A 21,701-nucleotide genomic window follows, 5' to 3' on the forward strand; every position below is an offset into this window, starting at 1 on the left:
CTTTCATTTTAACCTCTCATGTGTGATACTGCAAATATTTATGTTTTTTTCCTCCTACATCTCCCTGGAAACAGGTTTGAAGGTCTCCTAATAGGATTTTTGTGGACTGATTGAATTACTCCACCATGTACAAGGATAGTTTCCCATGGCATGTGGGCCAATGTGGAAGTGGGGAAGCATTTCAAAGCATTTCTGCCAGGTTTTCACTTTTTTTTCTAGCACAAAAGGAAACAAGCAAGGGGGCTGTGGGTAACTTTCCGACAACTGGTGTAGCTGTAACTTTCCCTCTGATGATACTGAGATGCTGACACCTACTTCTTTAACGTCAATGAAGAACATAGTAACACAAAGTAGAAGCATGAGTGTTGTAAATGCCTGGGAGGACCACTGCAGGAATGTACCAAATCGCAAGGGGTGGATTGTGTGTTGTAAATAAAACTGTAAGCCTGTATGAGGACATGCAATTGTGGAGTTTTGTTTATATAGATTTAACTAATTATTACAGATAATGCTGTGCAGTAATCAGGTATTTCTACTGATGAACACGTTTTCTAGCCGGTCCCTCTTGCTGTGCACCACCCCCCCGTCTGCGTGGTTGGTCTGAACGCGGATATAGTTCCAATCACCGCTGAAGGCTGAAATCAGCAGCGATCCCTCGGCTGCACGCAGTTTGCTCAGTCCTGCGCTGGAGACGCTGACCCGGCGGCTGTTACAGCCGTGAGAAACTTTCATGATTTATTTTTATTTTTTCCCCTGCCTCCCCTTTTGTTGAAGATGACCTAACCTCCGAAAGAGCCTCCACAGGCCAGGTAGTAGGGCATTTGTTAAAGATACGTGATTGTTGTAGCAGCCATGCATCATCGTGTTTCTTCTCGCACTGCTCTGGAGTTTACTTTGTCTGCTCATGCTGGGGTTTCCTCTTTGCCTCAAACTGTAGATGACAACATCGTTAGGTTGCGTTGGAGCACAAAGAAAACTCTTTCTTTTATAGATCATCGAGATTAGACACAAGAAAAGTGCAGTTTGTGTTATTGTGGCACTCTTTGTGGATGTCACCTATTAAAAAATCAGCTTAGTTGGCTACAGCAGATCTGGACTGAATCAGATGCAGTGGCTTTTGCAAGTGAGTCCCAGCATCTGAATGTGATGTTTGTTTGCTCCCCCAGGCTGACCAAGTTTTCTCTGCATTGAATGTATCTGCTGTAGAGGTGCTGCACACAAGCTGTATAAGCCACAAAACTCCCCTCCAGCTATCAACCGTGGCAATGAAGCTCAGGCTGTTGTCACAGACAGGACCTGTAGGTGGAGAGGCAGTGTGGTTGCTCTGCAGCTCCTATTGACACACGGCTCCTCACCACAATCTCAAAGAAGAGATTGTAAGTTTGAGTGTTTTGAGTCATAAGGGCTGGTTTCATATCTCTCACCAATCTCCACCACACATGAAGGGTTTGTTTCCTCTTGACACAGTGATCTGTAATAGCTAATTCTGTGCTTTGCAGATCAGAGTTTGTCAGGAAAAAAAGTTGTTTTCGTGGTAAATGCTTAAAAGGTTGAAACTGTGAGCCACGTGGGTCTTTCTCAATTTTGTTTCTGTTTAACGTCTTATACAAAAATTACTCATCCTTGGCTACAGAGGCTGCGTCTCTGAGTCCAAACGATTCTGCTTAGACATACACTAAATTTACAAAATGACGCATTAATGAAATTGAAACTGAGCTTACCCACACTGATAAGAGGTGGTGAGAACACTTAAAATAAACTCATTACATGCAGGCATATGGGGACCATGTATTGTCAAGTGAATAAAGCCATAAACGTATTGGCGGCTGTGCTAATCACAGGACAGGGTTCATAATCATTTTCCTTTATTGCCTCCTTATTTCAGTATGAAAACCACTTGGTCACAAATGTGGGGCACAGAGGCAGCAAAGCACTAAAACTTATTGTCTGTGTAATTTCCGTTTTGTTTTTTGGTGCTTGTTTCGCCCTTTCTGATATCTCACGGCCGTTGGTTGGTCTTTGTGGATACATAAACACACAACCATGAAGAACTGGTTTGATACTAGGGCACTCGAATTGAAAATCCCTGGAAATGTTTCTTGATGCCACCATAGCAGCGGCTGCCCTTGACTCGCCGGGCGGGCTGGCTGGCTGGCTAGTTTGGTTAGAATCTAAACAGGAAATGTCAGCAGTTGAATTAAGAGTCCTTCTCTTGAAACCCTCTCAAAAATGTGAGGTGTAGCTAAAGTTCAGTTTGGATATGAAACAAAGAGCTGGGCAAAGATTTAATCATATGTCAGTTCTGGTGTCATCCAAAGGAGATGCTGATAAGAGCGCCTTTAGAAATACTGGTTCGTCTCACAGATAACTTTTCCAAGCATTTCTGATCTGCATATGTGATTTTTACTGTACTGTTGATTATTATTTAATTCATCAGGTAGATTTTTTTTTTTTATACTGGTGCCATTACTTAAGGAACTACAATAACTGTGGCTTTTGACAGATCAACATAAACATGTTTTATCAAATCCAGCATGCAGTTGTGTTTATATGAACTTTGAAATGCAAAATTTAGCAACATTATTTAATCTGGAAATGTAGCACATTAAACGAGCTAGTAACACATTCTCATCACTGGTGCCAGTAATCACTTTTTCTTTTCAATCGTTTTAGTGCAGCACAAGTTGATGCACTGTAATTGTACTTGACAACATTTTGGATATTGTTAGTGTGTAGAATTGCTTTCAGCATACTATAGGCATAATTTATGGACGCAATTAAGGCCGGTGGGTTTTTAAAGGGGATCGCTCTTCGCTTCAGTGTGTGCTGAAGACGCACACATTTGCAACGTCTTTGTGTTGCATGCAAAAGGCCCTATTAGGGCTCCATTCAGTGGGCAGCTGTGGGCCTGTGTAGTGAGCAAGCCACTGGTCTATTCTCCGTCTGTGTGTACAACTCTCATTCAGCCAACACACACACACACACATGCTGCCACTTTCCCTTTTCCTGTCAGTTTCTATTATTTCTTTTCTGTATATTTCAGCATCATTACTTGCATGTATTTCTCTGTTATTTATGTTTTCGTTTCTCTAATACTGTGGGTCGCCTCCTTTCACTCGCCCTCTGGCCTGAGGCATTATGCAAAGCTACCAGAAAAAGATTGTTAGCCATGCCTGGCTGTGTCTCTGTGTTATAGTCTATTCATTTCAGAAGCTTCCCTTTCTTTTCTGTGATCTACAGTCAGAGCTGTTGCTGCTTCACACCCACTGAAACCTAACTACGGCTTCGGGGAGTTAAAAACAAATAGTATATTTGCTGCTGTTATTCCTCGGTTTGTATCTTCCTCCCTCATTAACATGATAGATTTGTTAGTCTGGCGTCTTGACGCCCACAGAGCCAAAGACCTGCAGCTAAAAAGAAAAGAAAAGAGGCTTTCTCACATACACCAGAGAAGCACTCCCCCAACCCCCCAAGACAGCCACCAAACTCTACTTTGAAATGGAAGGCATTCTGGGATAGAATAGCACTGCTCCATTAAACACATCTCACATCTCAGTTTGTAGTTTATCAGACATACCTATTTGAAAATGCTGCACACCTGTGGGTTGAGATGTATGGACATGTTGAACTCTACTGAATTATACTAAAGTGCTTTGTTTTTAAGCTTACTCTTAATTACCTATATTAGATGGACATTATTCTATAAAATAGTTGTGTGGCTTTTTGACTCAAGTGACTATGTACCTTTACTGAAAAAAACATAGAAAGCACTTAACTCATTTTGTTTGTCTTCATTTGTCATATGTGATGGTATTAAAGAGCTGCATATATAGCCTGTGTTCTTTCTGTCTTCCACAAACTAGGTGAGCTAATGTCTGTTTTTGTCTTTTGTTGCCTTTATGTCTTCATAACACCTCAGTTGTGAATGTCAGTGGTTGGTATTTTGTTTATTTTTCTCAGCTGCTTAGTCTTGGCTTCTCCTCAAAATGTCAGCTATTACATAGCTCTTGTGTGAATCATGTGTTGGGAAGAGTTTCTGTAGATTCTGTGTGGTGGAAAAACTCCCCCAAGTGGGGCAAAAAAGAGAAATGAAAACTTGGGTTAGTGCTCGGCACAGTGCCAAATTTGTTTTGCAGTATATTTAGAACCTATTATCTGCAGTTGTAACAACAATATCCAGCTTCTGCCCCAAGGTATAGGACTCTGACAGTTGTCCATAATAGCTTTTCCTCAGACAGGTTTGATACTCAATGTGCTACATCCTCTAAAAGTGTTTCTTTGTGCAAGCCTAGGCTTGAGAACAAAGCTAGTGTGTCCTGACAATCCTGCTTGCACAGAGATGGCCAATTATCATGGCGACATATGTCATAACTTCCAGCCGTAGGCCTCAATGAAATATTCTAATTGGTTTTTAAGAGTTGGGTTTGAATCTGTCAGCGTGTTTTACACCTGCAGGTCATTCCAAACAACAGCATCAGACTGAACACCAGAAATCAGCAAGATTTGCAACCAATTAGCTCACTGGCAGCAGATCTGCTGATTCATTACAGTGTCTGGAAGTAGATTTAGGATGGTGCAGATGAAGATCTAACCCTAGAATTGCAATAGAGCAGTTTGTGTGTTGGCGAGCAGTCGTTGTCCATTGGTGAGCTGAGCCACTGGTGAATGAATAAATGGAACCATGGAAAGCTACTCGGTTTTCTTTCTGACATTTTTCCACCCACACACACCCAGCACAACCCTAATACCTTTCCAAAAATGTGATGGTATTATGTAATAGCAGTTATGTCACTTTATTGGTAGCGACACCTGCATAACATCACTTGCTTATACAGCATAGGAGTCATCCCCCTTATTAAGCTGAGCAATTGCAGGGGATTGCTGCAGCACTGGAGGCTCCCATGTAATGTATTCTTGATGACATAGGGCTCTGGTTACTGTGCACAGAACAGAACAGGCGCTCACAGGATAATAGACGAAGCCACAGGCGGAAAGGAAAGGATTGACGGGGGGCAGTGTAATTACTGGGGGTGCCTGATGTATAGAGAATCTTGGCATGTGAGGGTCACCCCATGGGGTAAGGGGCCCCATACCTTCCTTTACTCAAACTGATACACCTGATCCTGTGCCTGTCAAGCTTCTTAAGTTCTCACCCAAGTAAGTCCTGGTCGGAGACACAGGGGTCGACCTTGAATAAATTTGAGGCTGCATGAATAGAGAAGCTGTTGTTTTTGCGAGTTTCGTGCTGCAGCTTAGTCAGCTGGCCGTGTTCAGTGGTTCAGCTTCCTATAACAAACACACTCACTGATAAAGCAATGACGATATTGTTCTTTACGACCAGGGTGATGCCTGCCTTTTGAAATCACCAGTTGTCACTGTTAACCTTTGTTTTTTGTTTGGTTGCTATGGCTACCCATTACATTCCCTCAAACAGTGTACTTGCTTAGAAACTGTTATATGAAGGAAGTCGGACAGAAACTGTCCTGCAGCAACATCTTACTGAGTTGATGAGTCTTTACTCAGGGGGGAACTTTCAATCCTCAGTGTGTCTAGATATTTTACATTAACCATTGTACTTTTCTTAGTTGCTCTCACTCTCTCGCATTATGCAGTTTACTTGCAGTAAATCCTAATGTTAATATATGTGGTTGTATTTGTTGCACTAGTTTATTGTGTTTCTTCTTTGAAAGCAGAAGGTGGGTCAGCACGGGAGCACATGTGAAGTTAACTTAGTGTCACAATGATTAATCAGTTGGGTTTTTCTGTCTGCATGTATTTAGTAATGAAGTCTGTGCGCTCCACACCCAATTCAGCAGCAGCATGTGACCACAAGGGAAGCAGAACCCGTATAATGCAAAGGGAAGTGTGTTTTTATGTGTGTGTGTGTGTTATGCTAGTGTGACTTCGTGCCACCCTTGCAGTGAGAAAAACGCCAGTGTCAACTGGACTTTCAGGTTGACTGTTGTGAGTGATGGCTGCTTCTGTTTTCACTTCAGACCTGTTGGATAGATAACCACACCTATTCCAAAGTAAGAAATTAAGCAATCTTTTTATATTGTTCTTTTAGTAGTTGGTGCACAGATTGATGGTCGGAGTCTTTCCTTTCGAACAATCAGCTGAACAAGCCTAGAACCTGACAGCGCATGAAGTTTGACTGAATGAGCACTTCATTATTAATGCACTTCTTAAGATCTAGTGATGTTGGCCAGCGTTCCTCTGCAAGTGGGTACTAGGGTGATGGCCAGAGGATTCGGTGGTATGTCTTGACCTCCCTAGGACCATTTTACAACCTTGACTGCATTATATTGGAGAGAGAGAGAGGTGGCTGTGTGTTCACCCTGAATTTAAAAATCCCTGTGTCCACAAAAGGGCTCTTATTTGTATTAAACCCTTACTACAACTTGTGATGTGTTATAAAAAAGATGTCACCATTCAGCTTCATTTTGTCAGTTTCTCTTTAAAATAAATAGATGTTAGGGATAAACTTAAATTAAAAATTTTAAAAAACAAATCTGACATACACAGGGATTTTCACTTGCACCACCAGTGAAGTATGTTTGTTTGGTCCTAATTTCATTAGTATGAAATGAGTTGGTTTCTTTCAGGTCCCAGCCACTGATCAAAGTCTTGACACCAGACGCGCTCCGCACAAGTATGCGGTGACCAGAGCCAATTGGTGATAGACACCAAACACCCCGTCACAGATCTTTAGGGGGCCCCAAATAGGCTTCTATTCATCTGCCTGTACAAATCACAGCCTGGGCAAAGAGCCATATTATCTTAGCTGCCCTTTCTAGTGCCCTCCTGAGTCATTGGCTATTGTGAGCCAAGAGCGGCTGTCTGCACCCCAGCGCACACAAATCTTAGCTAGAATTACCACTAGATTTTAGGCCCCTGTGGACATTTAGATACAGAATGTTTTATTTCTTTCCCTCAGTTTGTTTCTAATCAAATGTGATGTGGGCTTCACAATTGCACAGACTAGATGTGACATAACATTGCATAAATAACATGGCTAAATCTTCTTCTTGCCATGCAAGGTCTAGTAGAAATTTGGCATTGTTGCTGTTGTTGTTGTTGTTGTTGTTGTTGTTGTTGTTGTTGTTGTTGTTGTTGTGGGATGTATTGAAAGTAGACTGCAGGACACTACAGTATTGGTAGCCAGTTCTATATCTGACCACTTTTTTGTTCATTTTCAAACTGGAAAAACATGGCAGCTGTGATGCGTTATTAGATATTGACATGTAGTGAGGAAAGGATGTAAACCTGGTCCTGTGATCATACATTTATTTAACACACAAAGGAAATGGTCTGTGTGTAAGCGAGTTTCACTTGTCACATTAGTACTGTAGGTGGGATGTCCGGCAAACCAAGCTCTTCTTCTTTTTCTTTTTTTTTTTTAGTATGACAACCGGTCAAAATATTTTCAAATGGTGAAAGTCAGATCTGATCAGTAGAAGCTTGACACAAGTGCTCTACAGTGCTCTACCCATTAAGCCCTGGTTTTCCCATCATGAGGAGTCGGTTCATTAAGTAAGCATAGCTCTGGGGTTGAATTCACACTCGGTCTGCCCTCTCCCATGACCCCACTTGCCATTCACTATAGTATACATGCACACAAGTGCAGGTTAGCATAAACAGACACACATGTACAAACACACATGCACACTTCTCATTCTCACTGTTGATGTGCTGTTTCACCCCGTAGGAACATGTCACACTTCCTAACTGCATTAGTCAAACAGCTCACTGTAACAACCTACACAAATGACCATCATGCTTCTTTTGCCACTCCCCACACACACACACACACACACACACACACACACAAATGCTGTTACACTACTGTTCCCATTACTCAGTGTCAGCCCTAATCGGTAAAGTAATCTGCATAACTGATCTAGAAGACCATTCCCTTCTCCTCTGACTCCTACCAGTACTAGTGCCACTTGCCTGCAGAGGCCCAGTTGTGCTCCACTGAGTCTCCGGCATAAATGGAGATAATGGGAGTCATATGCTTGCAGTTGGTTTGAGGCAGGCCTACATGAAACATTTATAGTCTTCATACAGTCATGAGGCTTGAGAAGAGAGAAGTGATGGAGATGACACAGTAAAGTAACAAAACATTACTACACTGAGATACAATTGCTTTATTAAATCCCATTATCAACAACCTCCCAGTCTTCTGCTTTTATTATGTGTCCCTTTTTGACATCCCACAAGTCTTTTAATACCCACTGTGCTTTTGCATCTATTTCTTTTAAAGCATGTTGCATAAGTGCAACAACCCTTACTTAACATGAAACCACATGTTACACGGGCTGGAAAACATATTAGGTCTGGAAGATCCATTAGCCTCAAGTGTTGCTCCACAGCAGAAAGCTGTCATTAGCCAACAGTTGATTGGGGGATCTGAATCATGCTCGTACTCACTAATTGGATGCTGTCGGTGTCTTTGGTGGTTAGCTAATGAAGGAGAGAAGCTCAAGACCAAGGTCACTGTAGCTATGTCAACTTTTATTTTTTCCCATACTAAGGATAAAGTAAGCGTAACTGAACCTGCCCGTCATTAACCTAGATCTTTCTCATGCATTAAGTACTATTAAAAAAAGCTGAGAAGAGCAGACACGACAAGACATGTTTGTCAGATAAAAGCATATGGACCATTGGTCTTACATGTAACTCTTTACCATGTGCTGGTGTGTGCAGTCAACAAGGAAACCACAGCTCCATATGTTATTCTACCCACATCTGTAGTCATGTGATGTGATGTGATGTGAGGGATTCTTCTCCCCTGGATTAGCTGAACCTTTCTTTCTGTCACATCATAGTAATATTCCCTTAAGCTCTGTGGATTAATTTATATGCACAGTGTATCATTATTCACAAGGATATGCAAACAATTTGGCATATGGCAGCAATGCACTAGTGTTATGGGCGTGTATAGGAGTTGTTTAGTTATTACAAGTGTACAGTAAATGCAAAGACAGAAATCAACTTTGAAATGATGCCGTTCATCTGGTTTCTGCTGGTAAAACTGAACCCACTGGTGAACCCCAGTTGTGAACACAGAACAGCTCAGCAATTTGATTCAAACATGTTTTCAGAATGGAGACCAGAAGTGTGTTAAAGTAAAAATTCTCTTGTCTCTCTCATTGAAGAATGTATAATCTTTACATATCCAAGTAATGCTTGTTTTTAAAAGGTGATCTGCTAGGCATCAAACTCCTACCTCAAAGAAAACCTAGTGGGTCACCTGAGCCTTACACTGTGTTATCTTCACATAGATTAAGATGTATTATTGTAGTAAACCTTTCAAATATAAAAAGAAAGAACTGGTAGAGCTGGATTTTTGTTTTTTTCTCTAACCTTTGTACCCGTAGATGTAGAGGGCCCAGTGGAAAATCTGTGTTGTAATGTTTGTTGTTTTGAGATAACACTGTGTCCTAAATATAAACCTCACAAGAAACCTCAATGAGTATTTATTTGTTTTTTTCTTTGCCCGGATCACATTTCTGTCGACACAGGGTTCGGTGTGAGAGACACCCTCCTACCTCCACCATCATCAGGACTTGAGATCGGCTCTACAGATGGGAGGTCATCAACCGTGTGTTCGTTTCGCACAAACGCACTATGTGCCCTCCGCCCACGTGTAAGATGGCACCCCGTGACCTTCATCTGCACCTGAACAGACTGGAGCAGGGCTGCGTGCTACCATGGTGATCATTTTCTCGAAAACACTGGAAAAGAAGAAGGGTGTCAATGATGTAAGCTCCAAGAACATCCAGAGACAGCTGGTGAGAAAGGTTTATCCTTTTGAGTCTCTAACAAAACAAACCGGTTGTTAACTATTGTTGCAGTCAAGGCTCTGCACTGTGCTCCATGTGCGAGGCATTAATCAGCAAAATGAGTAGGTCAGTGATTGAGTTACATCAGTGCATGATGCATGCCCCAGATGCTACCTGCAGTCACGTACAGTGCTTACTTGTACAATTTGGGTAAGCATAACAGGCCACAATCAAGTAAACTGATGGTGCTGCTGGTGAGTAATGCGTTTTTTAGTCTTTTCATTTTCTTAAACAAACAGAGCAGATAAGTGGTTAAAATGTATAGAAGCTTCCATAAAGGACGAGAGTTTTCAACATTACCTACTGCAGATCTTAGCTGGAAACTAAGTCAGTTAATACGTGAGGATTTTTGCACCGCTTCATTGTTTTTACGTGGTTTAATATTACCTTCTTATTCTTCAGTTAAAGGCCTGAGATGTTTAGTGTAATTGTGTTGTTGGTCTTCTGCAACATAGCCTTTATTTTGAACTCTTTACCTCGTATCTTGGGAAAACATTTATTTGCTGTGGTAATAACCAGCTTGAGGTGAACCAGAGCAATGTATTGTGACATTTTCCTTTTGTCCTTAGTGCAGACAGCTTCCACCCTGTCGTAAGAAATGAACTGTGAGAGAGGGATAAGTGTCCAATTAGAAGATAAGCATGCAAACACAAAATAGTTTTTACACTCCCTAAATAACCTTTGTGCTTATAAACTAACTACATCACAAAAGAGGTGTGGTGTGTAAGGTGCCATCATCGTACAACTTAAATGTAGCCTAAATATTGAACCAAGTCTGAGTTTTATATGAAGAACATGTTTCATATAAAAGTAAAAAGTAGAAAACGCATTGAAAACCTGTAACAACAGATTTCGTATCGACGTTGCAGTGTCATGTTGTTACGTATTTGCCATATACTCATTTTACACTTTGAGTTGCTCTTAATTAAATGTACAGACTTTTTTCACCTAATGATTGCACCATGAGGACAAACAAAGGGACTTTTCCACTTTTTCTTTCTCCCTGACTGTTTGCCTGCTTCTCTTTCTGTCCTTTACAGCGTGAGCTCCACACCATGAGCAGAGGGACCACCCTCTTCTCCTGTGCGACTGTGGGTAAGTTATCTGAAATCAAAAATCTTTTTCCCTCCTGTTCACCAAAGTTAAGCATTTCCAGTTGAATCTCTTTTTAAGTTGAACCATCAAGGTCAATGACCCCTCCTGCTGTAACTGTCTCATTGTTTATCCCCTCTACTGCTCTTGGTGTCTCACTTCTCCCTTTCGCCGTTTGTCAGTCACCCCCCTCTCATGCTCAGGGTGCACCTGCCGCAACACTACGTTGCACACCACTCTCCTGGGAGTGAACTGCAATTGAATATGTTGTTGCTTATGTCAACAATTTCCCTTTGGCTCTGTTAGTGTTGCAGTAATTACCCACTATGCTACAGTAAATACAAACCCCAGTGACCACCTCACTGTTTTATTTCTCTTTTTAAGAGGTGATGGTGATGTCACAGGCAGGAGTGCGGTTTACTGTGTCCACAGTTAATGTTGACATTCACATTGTCTTGTACGTCTTGTTAGTACAACCAACGCTTTGTCTCTTGGTTTCAAAGGGTGGGCTTTTGAAGTTCATCTCTTTCTCCCTTTGTCAAGTTGTTTTCCTAACATTCCTGTCAGGTCGTCACTGTAGCCCCCGTACATTGTTTGTCCTCCCAAAACAATGATTTCCGTCCACCAGTCTGTGAGAGATCATGCCAAAATTAGGAAGAAGCATCGCCAAAGGCCAGGATTTGGATCAGTAAAGGGTCTTTCTTGCCAAAAGCTTCAATAGATTCACAACTTAACCACTTGGCTTAGTAGCTCACTCCACTATGGCACTTTACTGTAGGTGTATTATCTCCCACAGCTGTGTGATGGACTCTTGTGCCGGTGGTGAGACAGCTGGCAAGTCATACTGCTTTCCAAAGCATATCTTACTAACCACTTGACTAATGGGAGTGACTTGCCAACAGTTGCCCTGGCTGAGTCTTATCATATTATGCAGTTTATGTTTGTTGGCTTTGAATTCGTGCAGGTCCAGGTTTTAATAGTGAGGAATGTGGTTTCCTTTAGTTGTTTGTTTTCTGCATCCCTCAAAAACAACGTCCGTAACATTATGTGGCCTGACAAGTCTTGGAGTGAAGGAACAGCCAAAAAATAATTGCATACTGTAGCACATAGTGATCTTGTTTAGTCACACTGGCAGAAACTAAACCACGCAAAAAGAAAGGCTAACAATTTTTTTGTTTTGTTTTGTTTTTTTTTGTTTTTGTTTTTTTTAAACGCAGTCAACTTCTTCGGCACTGGTTTGAATTGCAGCTGTGTTGTATGCTTTAGGGTTAATCTTTTCCTCCATTAGACAAAGAACTGCTGCTGTCTTTTTAATGCATCAAAGCTCATGATTTTCTGCTGCCATTTGTGGTTTACACCCCTAAATGACCTTAAGTGTCTGTTCAGTTTCTTCTTAGTTAAATACTTTGCAACTGCAGTTAGCAGACAATAACCTCCTTTTTTCTTTCACACAGCTTGTCCTTACAGTAACCATTCCATCATGCCTTAAGCTTATTTCTGCTTCTTTTTGTTGTTGTGTTAAGGTTTAGTTTAGTTGTTCTTTTCAGATATTATTACCTTTCCTTAAGCTAGCTGCACAGGGACATAAAAGCTGCAGCTATGATCAATGAGTGTGAGAATGGGTGTTTTCAATGTTGCAGAGGCGGATAGGTGGCTGGACCTGGGGCGAAGCTGTGCCATCCAGCAGAGAGCTCACTGCCAGTCTGGTGCCAGTCTGGAGAGCCTGTGGGATGCAATGCCTGAACCAGGGAGCACTCAAGCAATCACCAGTCTGATAAGGGATCTCAGCATCGGTGGCAGTGGCATGGCCAGCCCCCACAACACATCTGCCACCTCACACTACACCACTACAGCCACCAGCCAAGCCCCTACAGCACCCCCGAGCAAGCGTCAGTGTCGCTCCTTATCATTATCTGATGAATTCAGCGGGTTCCGCTCATCTTGGAGGCCCCAAGGCTCTCGAGTATGGACAACGGTGGAGAAACGAAGGTGTCACAGTGGAGGAAGTGTCAGAGGAGGAGTGGGTTTCTCTGGGGGCCATTTTCCAACCATGCAACGTAGCTCGAGTTTCAGTTTGCCCTCGCGCTCCAGCATTCCTTCAGATGGAGCCCTGGACCTGCCATTCTTTAACCAGCGACTGCCTCTCCACCCGGAGTTCACTGCCTCTCCAGTGTCCCCTACCTCTCCTCCCTCACATCACCACTCCTCCCATCACCACTTCCTCAGACCTCTCTCCCTCTCCCATGAGCAGATCAGCCTACCAGAGTTCCAGAGTGAAGAGGCGTTGGAGGACAGCTCTCCAGAGTCCACCCCAGAAATGGGAAGGCGAGCTGGCCAGAGAGCCGGAGGTACTGGCTGTCTGTCTCGAAGCAGGTCCCAGCCCTGTGTGCTAAATGACAAAAAGATTGGTATGAAGCGCAGGAGACAGGAAGATGTCCAGGAGCAGCGGCCCTCCCTGGACCTGGCAAAGATGACTCAGGTTAGTTGGAATTGCTGAACACAGGTTGGCACGCACAGACAAGAACACACACTTACAATCATGTGTAATATTATAATTTGACCCATTTCACAGAGTTTAGAATCACTGTGTTCAATGAGCATTAACCAGCATCAGTTCATTTTTAGTTTGGCTTTAATGCTGAAATATGTCCTTTTAATTTAATTCTGGTCCAAACACACAACACAGACAAATGCTTTTTTGTTCTTAGACTAAGGGGAAGGTCAAGACATCCTCAAATATAACCGGTCCTGTCTATCCCTGAGTCTGATCAGGCATTGAATTAAATCAAAATGAATTAAGTTTTCTGGGTCGTCAGTCTGAGCCTTTAGGGCTAAGTGATTTCAGACCTCCCTCTACTAGGGAGTGGTGCTTCCAAAGAAGCATTCCTCATGTTCGGTCACGCTGCCTAGTGCCACGCTCTAGCAGGCCCAGCTCCGGTTTATCATTTCATTTATTCTGTTGGGTAAACAGCCCTTCCAAAGGTTGGACCCCTCATCGTTCATTTGCTTCCTCTCTGCAACCCCTGCCCTGTATTTCCCTCCTGCAGTCACTGTCCTGCTTCATCCCTTTCTTGTGTCCCTGTTTCTACCATCAAGCAGTTAGACAGATTTGGATGCACACAACTTTTTTCCAATGACAACTTGTTTGTTCATATGTAAGGTCAGAGTGGAACAGCCAGAGAGTATAAATGACCCCTGGGCAAAACCAGACCCAAAATAGAACCGTAGAAATATTTTAATGACACATGCTGTTTTGATTCTTGGCAGTGATGTGATGTTTTTGCATAGACCAGAAAAATCTTCATTTGATTATTGTGTCACATTGTTCTGCATTATTCATTTGAAAGTTGTCGACATTCTGCATAGTAGCTCAATGTATAGCATCAGCAGCAGCCACTGATGGCAAAGCTAACCTGTTCTCAGATATGATGTGATGACTCAGAGCTTGGATTATTCATCCCCACACATACAATCCACGAAAATCCTCCATCATCATACCTCCTATCACAGATATATTGTCCTTTTCCTGTTCTCTGATTAGAAAGTCCCATCAATTTATTCCTATGCCCTCCCTTCCTGTTCCCAAAGAGTCATGTTCCCAGCCAGTCACCCTCAGGACCAGGGTTGGATCAACAAGGCTTTGGTAATGGAGCCTAGCAAACATGTTTCCTCTAGTCATGCCAGCTGCTAAGACAGGAAAATCAAGCACTGTGATCACGCACACATGCTCAGATGCAGAAACTCACACATGGGGTCAGTTTTATGTGACCTGTGTCTGCAGGAATGCTTAAACGCGCAGTCTACACACTTCTGCACATAATTGTAAACATAGAATCTGTTCTCAGTCATTACCAGAGCCAGCAGCCATTGATTTTCACCTCAGTTTTTATTTTTCTCTTTAGTTTTTCTTGTTTTTCACAAGACTTGCATGACTGCATGCAGTAACAAAGCAAATGCTTCATCTTTCACTTCTCTTTCTCTTCCTAGCCATCTCAAACTTATTTTGATACGAATGTTGTTGTCAATGACAACATTGGTTGAAGGCTTCCTCTACTCTGTCCTGAAGCACATACAAGCAGGGCTATACTATGTCAGGCTAAATGAAATAACCTCAAACTTCCTGCACTACAGATTTAAATGGCTTAATCACATCATATTTCTACCATTTGACTGTTGGCTCATGACTGTTTTAGGGCTCATTAGATGTCAGATCACTGTAATTTTTAGCGACCATTTTTAGTCACAGGGTAAAAAGCAATGTCTAGGAGTCTAGTTGAGAGCTGTTTATTCTTATCCCACCTACACACAACTGCCACCTTCCCCAGTCCATTTTACAGGTTTGTGATTGAGTAATACTGTGTGAACTTCAGGTAAGAAAAAAATTATTGCCCTGCATATTTTTCAGGGCAATCTGTGTACTTCAGTGACATTTGTAGGATTACTTACAAGTTTATGCTTAGGTTTTCTGGACATTAAATGCACAAGTTTTTTGTTATTAAGTCTGGTGCAATTTTTTGGGGGGTTGAGGTTTGTGAGGCTCAGTATTTAACAAGTCTCCAGTGTGTGTTGTCAGTGGAACATGGTGTAATTTGGCCTCTAGATTCTTCAACCGCGTCAATGAAGGCGGGTGTGAATTCTAGGGATGCATGTCATGCTAATCAGCTATAACTCGACTACCGTAGGGATTTACGTGCAGCCACCCCCATAATTCCTTGAATATCCTCCATCAGCCGTGTGTATCTGTACACTCTTCTGTCCACTGTCTCATTTTTATCCCTGGCTGCCCTACCACTTTGGCCCTTCTTTGTTTTTTCCTCTGCACTGTGGGCGTAGCATGCTGTCAGACTGGGAATGTCACCTCTTGATTCTAGGTCACTTGCTGAATGATTGTCGACTTAGTTTATGGTTTGCTTTTGAGGAACCAGTTTTATTGTTTTAAGTCTGCCAAGTAGTCCTGGTCGACAACTACACTTGAAGAAAAATTAGAGTATCTTTGGGTTAGTTGTGGTAACAGTAGAGGTGGTAAAAAGGGGGTGTGTTGAGCAAGTGCTTGAAAGTGTGTGTTTGATTGCCTGTGCATTCAGAAGAGAAATAGCAGTGTGAAGAAAGGAGGTATTATTTCTGCAGGGAAGCTGGCAGACACACTCCTCACTCCTCTCTATTAATATCTTCCTACTGGCCCACGTTCGAGCACTCCGCTCATCCCCTCCCCTCTCCATCTGTCTCCTTTCGTGGGATGGCACGAATGGTGATCATAGCTGAGCATCAAGCCCCGCAGGGTTGTGGGAGCACCTAGGTAGGCGTCTTCAGGCGTGGTGTTCACCATGTATGACGTATAAAAACATGTTCTGACTTGTCCCGAAGGTACTGTGTAAAGCATCACCAAACGCCAGCATGCACTCACATATATTACATTTGCTTATTCAACCTTTGCTTAAACCTAACCAAACATACAGTAATTATCTTCTTCATCTTGCCTCCAGGCATTTCCATGAATGCTAATACTAATGAAAGGAGTCTGTAGTCTGGCTGACAGGAATGGGTTAACTTCTGTCTTTGCTTGCACCTCTGCCCTCTCTTTAGTTTTACAGTTGTTTGCTGTAAGAGGTCTTCTTCAGAGCACTGTGTCGCAGGATGTTGTTTATCAGCAAAGAAGCTAATCTTAAGTAATATACTCTCATTTGGAATCTGTACATAGTGCATTGTGAAGTACCTGCAAACTTTTGTATAGTTCTTTCTGTGTATGTTTGCTTATTTAGGTCTGTATGTTTTTAGACAAGTGCACTGCAGGACCTTTGCCATGGTATTTAGCAGTGTGTTGTTTGTTGTTTGCCCTAATTATCAGGAGGATATTTGCCTAACCTCTTGGCTTGTGTTTCTCCCACAGCAGCTGCCTTTCAGACTCATGTTGTAGATAATGCCTTTACAGTGGAAGTTCTGGTTGTGTTGATCATGGTTTCTGCATAACAACAGATACTGACTATTATGTGTACAGAATAATCATTTTTTTATGACTTTATGTCTCACTTAGGATAATAAAAAATGTATTTAACAGGTTAAAGGAATAGAGTAGCATTGGCAAGAAGGAGGTCTTTTCTGCTTTTTAAGACTGGCCTTTTAGGGCCTAAACTTTGGTTTCACATGCATTTGCCTAAAATGTGAGATCCTCATATAAGGACGCAGGGTCCCAGGTGACTAGGCTCAAAACTTTCCTACTTGAAAACTTGTAGTCAGAGCTGGCTCATGAGACTCTGAGGATTTCCTATTTATGTTGCTGTATGACTTACACTGCTGGGGGACCTCCCTTCAATTGCTGAGCTCTTCTGCCACCATTGCACATCATTTACTTTGTGTCTTCTGTCTGCTTTAGTTGTGATTCTTCCTTAGGGTAGGGCAGGTATGCCCAGCCTCAGAGCTGTTTCCAGTGTGCAGTTTCTGGCCCACGTTCAAGCCCAGTGTTTGTCTCTTGCTCGTTCTTTTCTTTCCCTGAGCCTGGATCTGCTGCAAGTTTCTTCTGTTAAAGGGAGTTTTTTCTCTCCACTGTTATCTAGTGCTGCTCAATGGGGATTTGTTCTATATGTTTTTGCATATAATTCTGTAAGGCAAATCAGAATGAGCAAATCAAATGGAAGAAAATGCACAGACAAAGCTGGGTACACACCAGAAATCTAATCCTGCTCTCCCAGCCAGCCACCACACCCACCGTCATCTCAGTCAGACTCGGTAGATTTTATAGAAAGCATATTGTGGCCCCCACTTTTCTTGCTTCCTTTCATCTCCCTCTCTGCTGTGACAATTAGTAGTGGGGTAATACAGGGGGGTGGTACCGAGAGAGTGAGGGCTCAGAAATCCCCTTTTCCACTCCAATGGGGTAGCTACAGCAAAGGCCTCCCATTCCTCACATGATCACCACAAGCACTTGCAGATGAAGTCTCCTGTGTTTGGGCAGCCTACATATAAAGTTAATCCAGCAAAAGAGAGCAGACCTTTAAGTCAGACAGCCAGAATCCTGTGGTATACTTTGCTTTTGGACGGCGCTAAATCAGGACATGGGGGGGGAGAAAAAGTGAGCCTACTAAAGTGATTCTAAAGAAAAGGAGACTCCCACCTCATTGTAACAGGAAAAGCAATGTCCTAACACATGCTAGAGAACATTAGAGGTGTCTGTCATGTAAGACAAGGCTCTATAGAGAGAACCTCATCTCTATTCACCTCAGTGCCTCCAACATCTGCTGCTGGGGCACTCGAGAGATCATTAACCCCTTCACTGCACTGCACGGCTGCCTTTCTTTGTTGTAGAGGGGAATTCGGGGTGGAAAGAGAGCACAAAGGTAAACCACAAAATAAATTGTGAGTTCATCACATTTAGTGCAGAAACCCAACCACGTGTAGATGTACATATATCCTCAGCAGCGCAGAATTACAAAACGTAACTGAATAAAATGGGCTTAAATAGGGATTGTCCTCTGTTGTACTGTGTTGGGTCATCTTCATCATGATGTGTGTGTTTCGCAGTGGCTTCCACAGTGGTAAATAGGCCTAGAACACAGTTTGAAACACGATACCTTTGTGGCTGGTAACTCATTTTAGTGTTTTGTTTAGAGTTCTGTGTGCATTCTTTCATGACTTGTGCATGTATTTATGTGCTTGCATGTTTATGTGTTCACATGCCTTCAATGAAAGGGAAGGTCAGCCTTTGACTGCCCAAACCAACAAAACAAACTGGCATTCTGGAAATCCCTAAACTCAAAATCACAAACCCTCTTTTTTTTTTTTTTTTTGTTTTCCTGTAACATCATTAGTTAATGTGAAAATGTGAACATTTCCTCTTTCTCTCTTTTATTCAGAACCTTCAGACTTTTCAGAGCTTGAGCTGCCCTGGATTCTTAGCCACAGAGGGCTGCCAATCAAGCCTGCCCCCACCGTCCCTCCATAGCCAAGCAGAATCAGACGTCACTGCTGTGTCTGAACTGGGATTGGACTCACAGCAGCAAGTGCCAGGAGATGATGAGGAACAGGATTCGTCCTATGAAGAGCTTGACAGTGACTCAGCCTGTAGCATGGACTCGCGGCCTGGATCTCCTGTAGGAATCATGGGTGGTAAACACACCCTCTGGAAGGGTGATTGTGGGGCACAGAGGGACATTTTCCAGCTCGGAGGGGAGCTGGATCTTGACCAGATTGAAAGAAACTGAACATTTTGGAGGATGCTGGACTGTTGTGCAAGGTTATTGGACATAGATGTACCAAATGATGGCTAATAGGAAGAGCTGTGAGGGAAAAGAAATAAGTTTCTTTGTCAAATATGAAAGGGAAAATGTAGGCAAGACAAAGAAAGTGTTTAAAGATGGGTTAAGTATGTTGTTAATGGCTTCATAATGACACATTTGCCTTGAACGTTCTTACTGTTTGAATCAAAGATCAGTGACCTTAGATGCTCTTTTTAAATTGGGTATTCAGCTTAACTCAGGATTGGGGAAAGTGAGGGTTAGTTTTAGGAAACTTCCCAGCCCCCGTTGTGTTTTCAACCTGATGACCTTTCCAAAGTTGGCTAACCTTAGGTTTGTAGTACTGTAGCAGTAGCTGGGCTCTTCTGTATTTAGCTCAAGTTTGTTTTTCAAAGTGGGGGCGTTAAGGATGGGGTGCAGCAGGAAGAGGTATCATTTTCACAGACTTGACCTTCCTCTTCATCTTTTGTGCACACATGAAAATCTGATTTTTTTTTTTATTTTTTTTTTTGTGCTGAATGTAGGCTCAATAAGCTTTACAAGGAGTTCAGAAAATGGCAGTGCCTTCTTTTGAATGCTTACTCTCACTGTTCTGTTCCAGAAACTAGCTTCAATCGAAGCCACCATTTCTGACCAGTTGTTTTTTTTTGTAGTTTCTTAATATGCAAATTGTATATTTGAATTAAACACTGAATCTCAAGTTTTCAGTTCTAATATCAATGTATATTTTTCTAAGTAACTGTTTGTGAAGGAGCAAGAATACTTTCTTCTAACAGAATGGACATGAAATAAATTTATATCCTGCTCTCATTCGTCTGGTTTTATTTCAGCTCAATGAATGCTTTATAGTTTCAAGTAGTATTGCTGTGCAAGACAGATTTTCACTTTGGCAGATCAAAAGTCTGAATAACCTGCAAAGTTTCCAGATACTCTTTAGAAGTTGTACTCACTCACCCACACTCACTTCCTGCATCACATTTCAGAACCATTTTATTGAAGCTCAGTCATTCAAACTTCATTGTTTTGAATGTCCATAGATCTTTTTTGATGTAATTTCTTTAGGGACCAAATAAATTCACTGTTTTCTTTTAAGGGCTTACCTAATCTATTTGGATCTCTCTTTATTATTTTGAGCCAGTTGGGTAAATACTGTATCTGTGTAACGCCTTTATGCTGCTCACCAGGCCCAAACAAAATGGCAGGAAGTCTAGACATGGAATATCCCTGGCTCGTAACCCATTGACCCGAGGAGGTGATGTCAGGAGAAAATGTCCCTGGAACTGTGAGGCAGACAGACACGTTGGCCGGGCAAGTTTGTTCCTCCCCGGGATTTCCTATCATGTCTCTCTAATTTCTATCCAAGTTGCTGAAACAAACTTGCACCACCTGCCTGCCTTTTCTAAGACTTTCATCTATAGACGTCTCTCTTTAAAGCTGAATTAAAGCTTGCGTCGTCATTGTTATTGGCCACCGGAGGGGTTGAGGACTAAAATAAAGTGATAGGGCAGATTGTTTTTTCCAACACGAGAGAGGAAAACCTTGGCTGCATAACGGTGTTTACGTCCAAAACAGGACGTTCCAGCCAGTTGAAGCTTTTCCTTCGATCATAGCCTTGAAGGGAGGTGAACTCCGACATCTCAGCTCAGAGGTGTTGTTTTACACACGCACATACTAAACACACACTCTCATTCAAAGGCACTGAAATGGATACGGAGTGTGATGTGCAGAAAACCTGTCACCTAGCCCGGAAAACTGTAGTAACTATGATCTTCTTTTTCGTTCCCAGTGGGTGAGAGTTTGTCTCTGTCTCTGGATGTTGCTACAATGGGGACAAAATGATAAAGAGAATGCAGATGGCTTAAATTTAGAGGATGGGAAAACAAAAACAGGCTGTTGAAAGGGTCTGATGTGTTCACACCTCTCTTCTTCGACGTGGCACAAAAGGCTGGAAACACAAAATCCTGTTGCTATCAACAGTAGTCTGGTTTCTCGCTTCTCCCAAAGGTCAGTAAGCCACGCACACACAAACACATACAAATGTTTCCTCTCTGGCAGGAAGTGGCAGAGTAAGCCAGAGAGAGAGAGTTAATATCTGAAGTAAAAGCACTATAAATAGAGAGCATTGTAGTTACGCCTCACAAATGTGGGCATTGGATAAAGGGAGACAGGAAAGGCCAAGTTACACAAATTTACAGCAGCCTGGACTGCTCACACTTGATTACATGAGAGAAAACATTGGCAGCATTTTCAAAGAAAACTGGGTTTCACTCTGTCAGCAAAATCACTTGAACTATACTTTGAGAACTTCAGAGGAGGTCAGAATGATCTTTTTCGTCAGCCTTTTGAGACGTAATCTAGTGTTTATGCTCAACTGACTGGGAATAATGCCTTGCCCATCTTAACATCAGAAGAATGCTTCTTCATGTTCATATGAAACAGTGATAAGCTCGAGGCCTCTAAGCTTCATCGTAGCCTTTCCTGGTTGAAAAAGTGTGTGTGTGGTTGCTATTTTTGTTGTTTGAAGAAAAAAATG

The 21,701-nt window shown here is 42.3% G+C and overlaps 1 protein-coding gene across 2 annotated transcripts; it reads left to right on the forward strand.

The window, feature by feature from the left end:
• The first annotated feature begins 641 nt into the window (after positions 1 to 641).
• On the forward strand, positions 642 to 19,978 carry LOC113158550 (protein FAM53B-like). 2 transcript variants are annotated; one of them, XM_026354525.1, is made up of 6 exons: positions 642 to 809; positions 1,167 to 1,376; positions 9,528 to 9,797; positions 10,889 to 10,943; positions 12,581 to 13,419; positions 18,788 to 19,978. In XM_026354525.1, exons 3-6 carry the CDS (start codon positions 9,717 to 9,719, stop codon positions 19,133 to 19,135), a joined length of 1,323 nt encoding a protein of 440 aa, XP_026210310.1. In that variant the 5' UTR covers positions 642 to 809; positions 1,167 to 1,376; positions 9,528 to 9,716; the 3' UTR covers positions 19,136 to 19,978. The 2 variants fall into 2 exon arrangements, with proteins under 2 accessions (XP_026210310.1, XP_026210309.1); XM_026354524.1 differs by lacking the exon at positions 1,167 to 1,376.
• Positions 19,979 to 21,701: the final 1,723 nt, after the last annotated feature.

This window comes from Anabas testudineus, chromosome 15 (assembly GCF_900324465.2).
Source record: "Anabas testudineus chromosome 15, fAnaTes1.2, whole genome shotgun sequence".
Classification (NCBI taxonomy): Eukaryota; Metazoa; Chordata; class Actinopteri; order Anabantiformes; family Anabantidae; genus Anabas; species Anabas testudineus.